This window comes from Harpia harpyja, chromosome 16 (assembly GCF_026419915.1).
Source record: "Harpia harpyja isolate bHarHar1 chromosome 16, bHarHar1 primary haplotype, whole genome shotgun sequence".
Lineage (NCBI taxonomy): Eukaryota > Metazoa > Chordata > Aves > Accipitriformes > Accipitridae > Harpia > Harpia harpyja.
In genome coordinates this window covers 24,429,743-24,443,326 of record NC_068955.1, presented here as the reverse complement: position 1 = coordinate 24,443,326, position 13,584 = coordinate 24,429,743, and the positions used below count along the sequence as shown (strand labels likewise).

Genomic DNA, 13,584 nt, shown 5'->3' with positions numbered 1-13,584 from the left:
TGTAGCAGTATATTATTTGAAAGTGAAAAATACTTTCAAAAGTGTACCTCATTAATCTGTGTATGTCAGACATTTTCAAACCACAATACTTTCAGGTCCAGCATACTTTTTTTTCTTAATACTGTCATACCCTATTTCTCTGTTGAGGATTAGTCTTCTGGCTTTGTATAATCAATGCTATCATTCTAGCAGTAGCATCCAGTAGATAATATTACATACATATGGGTAAAAAATAATTCTCTAACAGTATGAAAAGGTGTGCTTTTGGGTATAAAAGCAGATGCTGAGTATGGTCCCTCAAAGGAGTTTTCTTTCACAAAGCTAATGAAGAAGCATGTATCATTTTAAATGAGAGCTTAAAAGTTTAATGTTTGTTCGACTTCATTTTTACTTGTAATGGTTCTGAACTGGAGGAACTTGTATTTTAAATCTAAACTTTGTCAAATGTTTCAAAGCTCTGAAGTGTCATAGTAAACTCTTTTATCTACTTGTTTTAGTATTGATTCAGTAAAAAATTTATTCATTTAGTAGGTTTCAAAAAATGCATGTTTAGTTTAGAATTTCCAAAGGAACACTGAAAAAGTTTAAAATCTGTTATGGATGTAAAAGAAACTAGGAATTGGATATTAATTTACATTTAAGGGACCTTTTATAATATTTGATCCCTTCTTATTCCATAATTACACCTAAGTCAGTGGCATATGGAAAGAATGAATGAGAGATGGTATGTTTGCTCACTTTCTTTTTGTGTGGTAGGTGTAAAGGTAGCCTTGACTGTGAAGCCTGCCAGAACACCCTGAACATTGACCGCGTGTGTTCTCTCAGCAGTCCTGATAGCACTCTGAGTACTAGCTCCTCGGGACAGTCTAGTCCATCTCCTTGCAAGAGATCCAACAGGTAAGAAGTTGTGCTCTTTTCAATAAAAAGAAAGATCCAAGTATACAGCAGACTCAGTTTATACTAAAAAATGCAAAAGATTTATGTTGCCATCTGGTGAGGCTAAATGATGTACTTAAAAATTAATTTATTGGCCTACAGTTGCACAGCATAGACTATTCTTTTATCATTCCTAACAGATCTGTCTTGCTACATTGGAAGTTTTCAGAATACTGAATGAATGATATTTACACAGACAATATAAACATGTTGCATGCAACTTCCCGTAGAACAAAAATCTCCTAAGGTTGCAAAATTAAGTAAGCCAAAGTACAGTGTGACGAATTTGAAGTTACCGGAATGTCTTTAATTTTTGCACCCTCTTGTTCTCACATTGTGTATCTTGTATTGTAATCTTTAGTGATATTGATGCCCTTTTTATTCTACTGAATATAAGCTTCCCTTATGTGAACACTGTTCATATGAGCAGCTTTTAAACAGTTTTATCTTCACTGCTTGATGTCTACTTAAGCCTTCATTTTTGTACATTATTCAAAATTCACTCTTAGAAAAGCATTCAGTGTTAACTGTGAAAATGAAAGGCATTTTTGCTACAGTACCTGAGAGCTTGACACTAAAGCATATGTCTGTGTGACACTCGTAAGACATGCACCTGTGACACAGTCAGAAGCTCCCACTGACTTGGGATGTCCTGGCTGGGGCTTTTCCTCTTATTTTGGTCCCTGCCCTTCCAGCGCTAATATGTTGAAAGTTTACTTGCAGCTATGAGTACTTGGCACTTCTACAAATCAAATTCGTAGATGTGAGTTTGGGGTTGAAGAAACATTTGGAAATACAGAGTTGCTGGTATTGGTGAAAAGTTTGGTTTAATATGATTTACCCAGTATCTCACAGAAATTCTGTGACCTAGGGATACAATTCATTTTTTTTAAGCAACCTGTGGCTGCCATAAGCATGACCAATACTTTTCTTTTTAGTCTACATTTCACTTCCTACTTTCTGTATAATAGCTTTCTCTATAGAAAAGAGTGATTCAGACTTGGAGCAGTTTCGTTTTGCAAAATGAGTAAGATTAGAGTCTTAATAAAAAAAAGTTTGTTTAAAGTAATTAAAGATTCTATCACAGCATGTATTGACAAGGAAATGGAACCGCTAGTCTGTACAGGCAGTTTTATATGTTTTAAATCTTGGACAGCCTGACTTAATGATGCTTTTAATGGATAATTTATATATATAAATGATTCTGTTTATATAAATACAATCCTCTCCCTTCAAAAAAAAAAAAAAAAAAGGCGGGGGGGGAGACCTGTGCATGAACAACTTTGACATCCATTTGGTATTCTGTAAGGCCTGAACTCTTCGGATTCAGTGAACAAATCTCTGCAGTATTGGACATTGAATACACCGAAAGGTGTAGTGGGTTGCTATTCTTTGTACTGTCCAGGGCTGGGAAGGCATATTCTAAGGAGGTGACGCGTATAGTCTGGTGAGTGCTAGGACTAGGGAAAGATTTTAAGTTTTACTCACGATGCAGCTTTGTGTTATGCTTAATCCAGTCACACAGGTTTTCGGGTGGATTAGTTTTCTGTTAAGTTACTAAATTGATCCAATTCATTCTGTGGATGCAACTGCTAGATCCAACAACAAAACTATAGTAATGGAGCATATGGATAGATTTTTCATTTTTTTTAGGGTGACTTGATGTAGAAGAGAATCCCAGACAAATTTCTGCCATTTCTGGGACTTTGGAGATATTAAAATCAGAAGTTGCCAGAGTTACATAGGTGGACTAAACCAGGTATATTTCCCTGGTCTTATTTTCAAGCATTTTGTCATTTCTGACTGTAAAACAAGAGAATAACAAGAAGCATTTGGAGAATTTCCATTCACGTGGTTAAATTTTAGTAAAGATTTAGGTAACAAGACGTGTGTCATACTGAGAGGTGTCAGGTAGTCTTACTGGTCAATAATTAACATTGTCAGTCCTGCTTATGATATTCTTTAATGTCAAAACATTCAAAACTTCAGACAAGTTTTTTTCATAAAGACCTGCTTGATTTTAGTGTTTTCTTTGAATTGCAAGGAACTGACCTGTAATTCAGTTCCCCTCTGTAACTCAACCTTAGGTCAATAGCAGAGAAGTGCATCAGATTCTGGTTTCATTAGCATTCAACTAAGTCAGTCATATAATTAGTAACTTGAATCAAAAGTTAATAATATAGAAATACAATTAATTGCTCAGTAGTTGTCACAGTATCAATATTTGTTACTTAAAAAACTATTCAGAATTACCTAGCTCTGTTGTCTTAAGACTTCAGGTTTTTGTGCTGGCCCTCATAATGTCAAAGTACTTTTCACAAAAAATTAAATTTTATAAATGGTTTTATTTATATTGTCTTCATTTAATCACCATGCTATGAGGACCTGTTACATTAGCTATAAAATCACCAAAGGACTTGACCGTATCTTTAGGGATTAGTGAATTCACTGCTGTTACTTGCATGTTTTAAGTTAAGCATGTATTCCACCAATTTTTAATATAAACTGGGGTTTTCATGTTTGTCTAGTTTATAGAAATTCTTAATTCTCATGCCTATCCTTTCTATCCGGGAACTTTGTTAGCATCTACGCTTACTTATTCATCACCCCATACCATTCATTTTAGCTCCGTTAAGTGAAGGATGTCTCTTGCTATCTATATAATCCATACCTGGCACAGTCCCAGCTGAGGACTAGTTAAATTTCTTTTTTGTTGTTGTTAGTGGTGGGTCTGTGATGTACCTTTTGCTTGTGTAATAAATAATACATAAATGAGATTAATATCTTTTCTGGCAATATACCTCATCATAAACTAGTTTCCTTTCCCATTGTGTTTACTACTTGCTGCCTAAAAGGTGTTTGGTTCTGGTTCCGCTGATTGGACTGTGGTCTCGCTTCTGGCAGCTGGCATTTACCATCTTCTTAGCCCTTTCTTCTTCTGATACAAGCCTGGAGCTTCCATGAATGTTAGCAAAGGCTATTATTATGAGTTGGTTTCTCCACCTCTTTCCCCTTCCAGCTGCTTTGGTAAAAGCAGTGGTTGAATGAATGAGTTTGCACCACTTGACCAGCGTGGATTTCACAGACCACCAGTGCCAAAATAGTCGCCGTGTAAATAGCGGGTAGTGTTTGTCTCCTTAATCTAAATCTGTTTAAAAGAATCTATCAGTTACACTCAAGCAGTGCTCTCTGGAGGAGCTTCAGAGAGACCTAATTTTTCAGTAGGTAAAGTCTAGCGTAGCTGCCGGTGGTTGATATGCAGATGAGAGGGAGCTGCCTGCCACTGTGCAGGTTGCTTCCTTGGTGCTCTCTATCCCACGCTGACTCTCACAGGCCCCAGGGATGGCTTTTTGCAGGCTCTGGGATGTGGCTGATTTCTAGGAGGAAATTAGATCAGTATGTTCTCTTTTGCTAGGGTAGTAACCATCAGGAGACCTTTATGTTTTGATTCAGGAAGAAACAAAGTAATCTTCTTCGACCCTTTATTTGGTGTAAAAATCTGAATTTCAGGTGGATTATAAGTACAAGATTATTTAAAAAATAAATTAAAAATTGAGTGCAAGTTGGGTTACACATCTAAGTCTTTAAATAGAAGTTACCTCCTTTGTCTGAACCTTGCAATTTATGGGTAGAATGAGTTTGAATATTGAACTGCCGTCTGAATGTCTGTGCTTGTATAATTAAAATATAACATTTTTATACACCTTTGAGTGGTTTCACTTCCATAAATTTTATATGGCATTTTAATAAAATGCATCTGTATTACAAAAATGTATTTGTTTCAGTGCAATACTTTTATTTTTTGATAGTATGTCAGATGACGAACAGGAAAGTGGATGTGATACGGTGGATGGTTCTCCAACTTCAGACTCTTCAGGACATGACAGCCCATTTGTGGAAGATGGCTTTGTAGCTAATACCAATAAAAATAAGGAAGCAAGACCATCAGTTAATCCTGAAACCAAATCAGCTGTTTGCACAGTAGTGGTACCACCAATGAGACTTGAAAACAGGTTACATCTTGATGAACAGATGGTGAATACAGGTAAGTTAGGTGGTTTTTTCTTTCTGTACCAGTAGATAAGAATAGAAATTTGAATATCTATTCAACAGCCATACATATGAAGATTTTGACCTACTCATATATCTGCTAATCTGTAATATAACACTTCTAAATTGTGTTGGTTTTTAAGACTTTAATTAGTGTATTATTTTATTATTTCTCCCTGTATGCTGAAGCAAATGAAACTTTCGTCTAACTTTTGTTAGAAGACAATAGTGACAACAAAAACATAACATTGTTCATTTTTATCTTGGAAGATGCTATGTGCCAGCCACTGAAAAAGGGGCGGTCTGTCCTGGGAAGAATAAACCAGTCTTCTATTGTAGGAAACCGTCAGCAAAAACTGACATCAGCATTCCATCAGCAACATACAAACTTCAGTCAGGTATGTGTGCTTACACACATCTAAGAAGTATTTTTTCTGTTTTGAGGTTCCAAACGTGCTGAATGCTCACAATTTCAGTTGCTGTAAATGGCAACTGCAGGTTTTCAACAGCTTGATTGCAGAAGTGTTCAAATCTTGAAAAATGGATTTCGACTTACTGGGCAAGCCATAAGTATCTTTCACTTTTGGTCATTTTCTTAAAGGAGTTGACTTTATTTTCAAAAATGATAGAAGAGCCATACTGGGAAAATTATCAATGCCTACACAAAATCAAAGCATGAGACAAAATGAAAAATATGTTAGCAAATTTTTTTTCCTACATCCAGATGCTAAAATACTCATAGTATGCAGTTAAAATCTGGGGCTATATTTCAGTCTTGTTCTGTTGGTAGTGTGCATGAAAGTGCCTGTAGTTTGAGTACCCAGAGATGGGATAGAGCTTAGCAAACCCAACTGTTTCTTACCTTTGCTGCCAGGTAGCGAAGCCGGGCCGGAAGAGGCTTTGATTGTAGTTCAATCCAATGTTGGAAGATACTCAAAGTTAATTTAAAAGCTACTTTTTTCGTTACCCAACAACATAGTAAATGTGTCTGCTGTGGCTGAGAACTGAAGTTGACATGTGACATCAAGTTTAAGCCCCTTTTAATTAATTAATTTTGAGCTGTAGCTGCACTGAGCTTTTGGTTAGATATCTGGAGGTACATTTGATGTAAGAGCAGTACCTGTTTGTATAAGTCTTGCAGAGTAACTAACTGTGAATATTAAATTGTAAGTTAAATACTAAATGCAAGCATGCTATATGTAGATAAGAGGATTTACCAATAATGACTTGAATAGTTTAGATTGAAAGAAACATTTAGGTGGGTGACACCATCTCCCCTTCTGCATGATTATGCGGAAGGATTGGTTTAATTAATTCTAAGCAAACCTTAATATGATCAGCATAGTATTAATTTTTAATCTCTTCAGTGACTGCAGCTCCTCAGCCTCTTGGCAGAAAGTGTAGAATGTTATTTTCATTACAGAAATTTATGCTGATCCTTTCTTCTTTGTTTGGTAGATGCCCTATGTAGTTTGAAGCCTGCATCATTTAATAGGAGTAACTGATTTTTAGTCTTTCTCTTTATAACTGTCAATAATTGCCACATCTTCCTGTGATCATAGCCCTAGACTTCTGTTTGCCTAGTTGTCTCAGATATTTTCAATCCGTTTATTATTTTTTCTGCTCTCCTCTAAAATTTCTCTCCTATTTGTCCTCTTTGTGCCTCATTATGGTGCCCAAACTGAATGCAGCACTTCCAATTGATGCCAAGCCAGTGCTGAGTAGAGTGGAATAAGCACCTTGCTCATGTGATACATGGTATTTCTGTTAAAACAGCCCAGCATGGCATTTTATCTTTTTTTTTTTTTTTTTTTTTTTTTGCAAGAGCATTAAAATAACTTTGTGTTCTGTTTACCATCTCTTATTGTCAGATTTCCTGTCTGTGCTACTATCTAAACAGCTACTATTTTTTTTGTTTGTTTAAGCATTTAATTATTCCTGTCTCTATATTTCTCTTGATTTTTAAGTTGACTAGTTTTAGTGCATTATTCCATTTTTCAAACTCTCCTTATACTGGATATTAAATGTTAAGACCTGCCCGTTTCTCTGTGTGGACAGGTTCAGCACTTTGGATCTGGGCCACAGGAATGGAACGGAAACTATGCTCATTGGAGGCAGCAGGCTTACATCCCAGCCGGCGTTGCCGGTCATGCTTTCTCCCTTCCGCAAGGAAGTCCAAATCACACTACTGTGCACGCGCATCTCTCTGGAAGTACCCACCTTGGAGGACAGCCTGCTATTCTTCCATACCCGTCGTCGGCACCCCTTAGTACTGCTGCGCCTGTTGCCCACCTCCTTGCCTCGCCATGTACCTCAAGACCCTTGTTACAACATCCAACGTACAATATATCTCATCCCAGTGGTATAGTACACCAAGTTCCAGTTGGCATAAATCCCCGTCTCTTACCTTCCCCAACCATTCATCAGACTCAGTACAAACCAATTTTCCCACCGCATTCGTACATTACAGCATCACCTGCTTACACAGGATTTCCATTGAGCCCAACAAAACTCAGCCAGTATCCATTTATGTGAGAACTCAAATACAGTATATTGAGGAAGCTCAATGATACAGAAGTTTGATTTAAGAAGAAACATGGTATTTATTAAATATTAGCCATGGCACAACAGGAAAATTATTTTTTTGAATCATGTAGACTTGGGTGCAATTTAAACTCTGAGCTTTAAAAAAAAAAAAACAAACTCACTTTTAATGTGTTTTGCACATTTGGTATAACTTGTCTTTGGTCATGTTATCTTCTTATATAGTAACTTTAGACAGGTGACTTATGGGAGCAGAAATCTGGTTTTGCTCCCGCTATTTTTTATAAAATTGCCTTCTAACTAGTGCAAGACACGTCTACATTTGGGAAGCCATTCAGTGTACAGAACTAGAGCAACAGATGCACATGTGTCAGCAGTACAGTGTAGAAGTAACTTGTTTGTATTGCGTATCTTGGTGTTTAAATGTTGAGTCACTTATCTAAAAGTTGAGCTGTTGTTCTTCACATTGCATGTGTCTTTTGCATGGGCAAAAAAAAAAGCCTAAACATTGCTCTTAAATGTTGTTGTCCTAATAATCTCAGCTGCATTGTAAACTGTTCCCACACATAGTGCCTTAAATATTTGAGGTTGTTAATGTTATTACTTATATATAAATGTTGAGGACTGCAGCACTTAAAAATTCAGATCTGCTGATTTTTTGATAGCGTAATGCTCATTTTGGGTTTTGTGTGGTATGATTTTAGTATTGGGTGTGTTTTCCTTATCGAGAAGGCAGCATGTTTTGCTGTAGCCGAATTTTGCTGTCTTTTTTTCCCCCAGAATGATCTAGCTTCAAGACAAGACTTTAGTAGTGCTTAAGAAAAGTTGATTCAGTAGCTATTGAGTAGTGACACACAACACAGTATTTCATACAGGTAAATGGAACTGCAGTACAACCCAAGTAGTTTATTTTAAAAGTGTTTGTCTAATTGGATATAATAAAATGTTTAGAGGTGGGGTAGGCATGACTGACTAGCTAATGAAAGAAAAAGCCAAGTGCTCATTGATCCATGATGTGGTTTCATCTTAGCTTGAGCAAACCATGCAGTATTTAATAACTAGTAGCAGAGTATTTACTATTGAAGCTTGAAAAGATGTGAGTTCTTTGTGTGCAATCTTACATTTATGCATGGGAGAGATTTTAGTCTTTTTACATTATAGTATTTGTTTTAGCCTGTTGCGGGTGTTTGCTTATTTAATACATTCCGTCAGGGACGTAAATTACATGCTTTTTGCTTTTTTTTTTTTTTTTCCCTTAGGAAGTGTGTCTTTTCGTTTTTTGTTTTGTTCAAATGAAGTTGCTTTTGCAGCACCAAAGACTTAATCATCCATTTCCTATACAAGGTAGCTACTTTTTCATAGACCTCAAGTATACTGTAGTGTAGAGATGGGGTTTACAGAAGGTATTAAGCTGAGGCTGTGTTTTAGCTTACGGGCAAGTAATAAATTGTATCATTTATCTTGAATGTATCATAGATAAGCTGCTATATAATGATTGCCACTTCAGATAGCTGTGAAATTAGGTGATTAACTAGTTCTTTCTTAGCCTTCTAATTTCTGTACAAGTCTAATTACATGAAATAGAAGCCGGGTTTTGGGTTTGGGTGTTTTTTTGTTTGTGTTTTTTCTTTTTTTTTTTAAATTTTGTTTTCATGTTTGAAGTGTCGTAACTACTATACTGTAAATGATGGAAGATGATTGCATATGTTTTTTTGGTGTGTGTTATTTGCATCAGTATTTTATCTCCATTAACTTTGAGCTCATCACTGCATATAAGTGGATGTATTGATGTAACTTAATTTTTTTTATGTTTTCATATTGGCATTGTGTAGACACTTAAGAAGCTGCATCTTGCAGGCTTGACTTAACTTTTTTTTAAAACAAAATCTGGAATACAATCCTTGCAATGTTGACTGGAATAAGAGTGCAAAGCATTTGAGTTTAACTCTGTCAATAAGCTAATAACTGGTAATCTTTTTCTTTACTCCACTAACACAAGCAGTGTTTTATTTAATGAATGTCTGAATGAAATAAATGTGCCTACATTTGATTTATTTTTTAAGTAATAACTAAAATAAACAGTATTAGATCATAAAAAATAATAAAAATACCAGCAGTACATTTTTAATCACACTGAAAATTAAGAAACCTAACTTTTCCCAAAAGTTTCAGTGTTTTTAGTAATCAACTCTATGCATTTTGTACAAGTGTGTGTATATAAAGTATACATTAGAAACTAGGAGTATCCTGATGAATTTGAAATCTTATCAACACATATATAAAGCCTAAATATAGGGAGTCAAGAAAATGCTCAAATTGGATATCCACCTTACCACTTCAAACTTGTGCTATATGGTCCAGCAGATAGTTTTGTGTTCACTCCCTTGTGTTGGGAAGCGATGTTTTTTTGGTGCTTACTCCATTGCAGGCAATGGACACACCAAGAATCACCAATGCAAATGGAGTAGATGAATTTTGTATTGTGATAACAAAAAAATACTGCATCTTTTTTTCTGGGGCCATGGGGATCTTCATTGGTCTAATGTATTTACTGTACTTTATTTTTACTGTGCTTAAGGTTTTAAGCTAACGTGCTTGTTAAATTGACACAATTAGCTGTATATCACAACAGTATCCTATCGTACGCAGGAAAAAGTTGCTGTAAATGCGCCCCGAATTAGATCTGCTGCTCTTTCTGTGTATTGTAATTTTAGAAATGTCTGCATTTCAAAGAACGAAATATTTGAGATCCTGCCACAGCTTAAATTCAATATACCGGGTGACTTTTTCCCCCATCCTGCAATACACCCGGAGAGAACGGACTCTTGTCACTGCAAGTGTCCGGGGCCCATCTGCAGAAAAAAAAAAAGCTTTCAGGGCGAGGACCTTTTCTGTGGAAAAAGTCATCTTCTGAGAAGCATTTATACACGTTACCGTTTTAATGCCTTTTTTAAATAAAACACTGCATGACTACGGAATTGCATATCTGCATATTACTTTAATTTGCAAGATTTTATATGAATTTCTTGTGTTCAGTTTTTAACTTTACTTCAGGGTGTTCTATTGGTCAAATATGCTACTGTATTAACTTTCTTGGTTTTCATTTTTAAATTTTCTGTTTTTACTGCTAATTAACTTGGTTTGTGTTAAGTAAAAGTTAAATCACACTGCAAGCTGTAGGAAGACTTGTTCTAGAAATACCCAGTGATAGAGACTTGATTAATAAGTTTGAACTGTTACTGTTTAACAATTTGTAGACTTGTGGCTTTTTTTTGCTTTGGATTTCTATGCTACACTAGTTCGCCATGTAGCAATTGCACTGTGCAATATTACAATATGAGGACTGGGAAAATTTTTTATGGATGTAATGTCTCTTACAGTTTGCGATAGTATTTCTTTCTAGTTCTCAGTGATTTAAATGTGACCAAGCCTTCTGTACTTTGTCACAAAAAGCGGGTTTTCCAGGTGACTATTTTGGTGAGTGTCAAAATAAGAATTTATGGTGTATTACTGTCGAGATTCACTTTGAATTAAAATATATATTGCAGCAGATGACTTTTGGTGGCTTTCATTTTTTTGCTGCGTTACATCAAAGCTGGATTAAGGCAAAAGTGACGAAAATTCACAGGGAGGGCCCCAAAGTTCTGATACAATGATTTGACTAAGCTTCTCTTCTTTCTGCAATTTTAACTTTTATTAACTTTCAAGGTTTGCTTAGGAGGATCTTGAGATTCTGCCTTTAGCATAGCCAGACCTTGAAGGTTCCTTGTTCTGGATGTCCCACTTTTGCAACATTAGAAGAAGGTTATCTGGCCCAGATACCAGCAGAGACATCAGCGCTGCCGAAGTTTGTACCAAGCCTGTGGCAACTGCTGCTTGGCCAGCAGGAAGGTGCTCCCGCTGCCGCAGATGGCCCCACGCGGTCAGTGGCTCCAGATGGCCAGCCTGGTACGGACCAGACGTCCGTGGAAGGTGCATCTGCCGGTGCTGTTGTCAGCCAAATGGGCTCATTCTGCCGTGGGGTTACAGTGCTTGCTGAAATCTAGTGGTTTGGAAGCTGTCGTGAAGCAGGCTATTGGGTACGCGTGTTTATGAAGTAGCATGGTTTCTGTGCCTAACATCGCATTTAAGGTGCTGTTAGAAATGAAGTGTAAAAGACTGAAATGACAGTGCAATATATTTTTGATACCAAAATATTTCAGAACTGACAGAAAGCTTTGCTTTGCTAAATACGAGGTGCTGCCGTTACTCATCTTTTACAGCTGCTCACTCTTCAATGCAGGTTGATCATGCTGTCTGCAAAGCTTTTCCTGCAGCACTGTACCTTAGGCTACATGAAAATGCATCTGTCCAAATTCTACAGACACCTCTGTTGCTATGAAAGCTGCTTGCTTTTCATTCTTTACAGTTAGACTCACGTATTGTTGACTTAAATGCGTGTTGACATTGGTATCTATATCCCACATTCCCCATAGCAAATAGGGCCATTGCCTTGGTGTATTTCACGCTCTCGCTTTTGGCAACATCTAACAAACAAGGAAAGGCAGCCTGAGCCTTTCCGAGGGAAGACGCTGTCTGTGAAGTCCTTTCCATTCTTGCTTTCTATTAGTAATAATGTCTTTCCCATCCTGCGGAAGGATAGGACTAGGACAGACAATTAGGAGTAAGTAATCTTCCTCTCAGCTGCCTTTAGGATGACTAACACTGGTTTAAAATTTGGTATTTCCCCTGTCGCTAAATGCAAAGGACAAACTTACACTGCAGTTATGGTAGCAGATTCATTCAAGGAAAAGCTTTCAGAGTCAATGGAGCTGTCACATGCTACGGATCTGTAGCGGCACAAATGGGTTCAGGATGATACTATGTTTTCTCAATGAATTAGCTTAAGTTTTCAGCGGGAGAGATGATCACTCTCTGGGAGGCAACAGAGACGCTACTGTTTGACATCACTCACAAAGCAGTACAGTCCTGACGATCATGGTAGATTCACATTAATCACTGCAACTCACGCATACTGTGACTTCGGCTCCCGTAATGAATTGAGGCAGCATGAGTCAAAGTTTTGGTAGGGTTGTGTAATACTATCGCTCCCCGCTTAAAGAGCTGTAACTTCCTTATAGGCCTATAATGTTCGGCATGCGTGTCTTGTGCGGTGCAGAGCTCTGGGGAACGCCAGAGAAATGCTGTAGCCCTTCCTGCCTCTTTTCCCACGCTGAATGACGTGGGGACTGAAATGGTCAGTCTGATGTCCTGCTGAGCAGGCAGGCATGTTAAATCATGGATAAGGTTTGACGGTGGTTGATGTTAATCCTATCTTCCTACCTTTCACCTGTAAGCAGGTGCATTTTCTCTCTCGGGAGAGGTGGATACGTGCGCTAAGCAGATTCAGATGATTCCAGCTGCCCCTGTCTTGGGGAACAGCACTGAGTATTCTTTGTTAGAACGATGAAGCTTCATGCTGAGAGGCTAAAATACACATTGGAATGGATTCTTCTTACATCCTGAAGTAGCGGGTTAGGAGCATCTACACCCTGTTGGTAGAGGTGGCTGGGGACTGGACTCCATTCTGTGGCTGTATTTGTGGAGTGAGGTGTTCATAAACTTGGCCTGTCTATTCATCAAAATGAAAAATGCCAACTGTTCTGTTGCAAAGATGGAGACCGTGGCCTGCCACCTGCTTCACGGAGAAGTCGCTGCATGGCCACTGGTCTCGTCTCTTCTGTGGGTGAGATTCTCATCTATGGGTTCCTTCGTAAAGACAAGCAAGACTCAAAATGATTGCAGTACTCTTCCCCAGCAAGAGACCTACTGGTCCTATGGAGAAATGCTCATACATCTCCTCAGCCAGCTAGAGTAGATAGATCTTCACTGGCATGGAGCATCTTGATTCGTTACCCATAATGAGACATCTCTTCCAGAATATGGACTACTTCCTAGCATTAAGGATTCCACAGCTGAGAGGAGACCAGCTTAGGGGCACATACACTTCATCTCCCTGTTCCAGATGTGTAACCATGGAAGGGGATCCGTGGGCAACATACCTGTGCTGCTTGC

At 37.6% G+C, this 13,584-nt stretch overlaps 1 protein-coding gene across 4 annotated transcripts in view; it reads left to right on the top strand.

The window, feature by feature from the left end:
• Positions 1 to 11,082, top strand: part of HIPK3 (homeodomain interacting protein kinase 3) — a 120,841-nt gene extending 109,759 nt beyond the window's left edge. For all 4 annotated transcript variants that reach the window (XM_052810478.1, XM_052810479.1, XM_052810477.1 and 1 more), the window contains 4 exons: positions 757 to 897; positions 4,746 to 4,981; positions 5,257 to 5,384; positions 7,045 to 11,082. In XM_052810478.1, the coding sequence (XP_052666438.1) occupies positions 757 to 897; positions 4,746 to 4,981; positions 5,257 to 5,384; positions 7,045 to 7,521 (982 nt within the window). In that variant the 3' untranslated portion in view covers positions 7,522 to 11,082. The remainder of the gene's footprint in view (positions 1 to 756; positions 898 to 4,745; positions 4,982 to 5,256; positions 5,385 to 7,044) is intronic.
• The last annotated feature ends 2,502 nt before the right edge of the window (positions 11,083 to 13,584 follow it).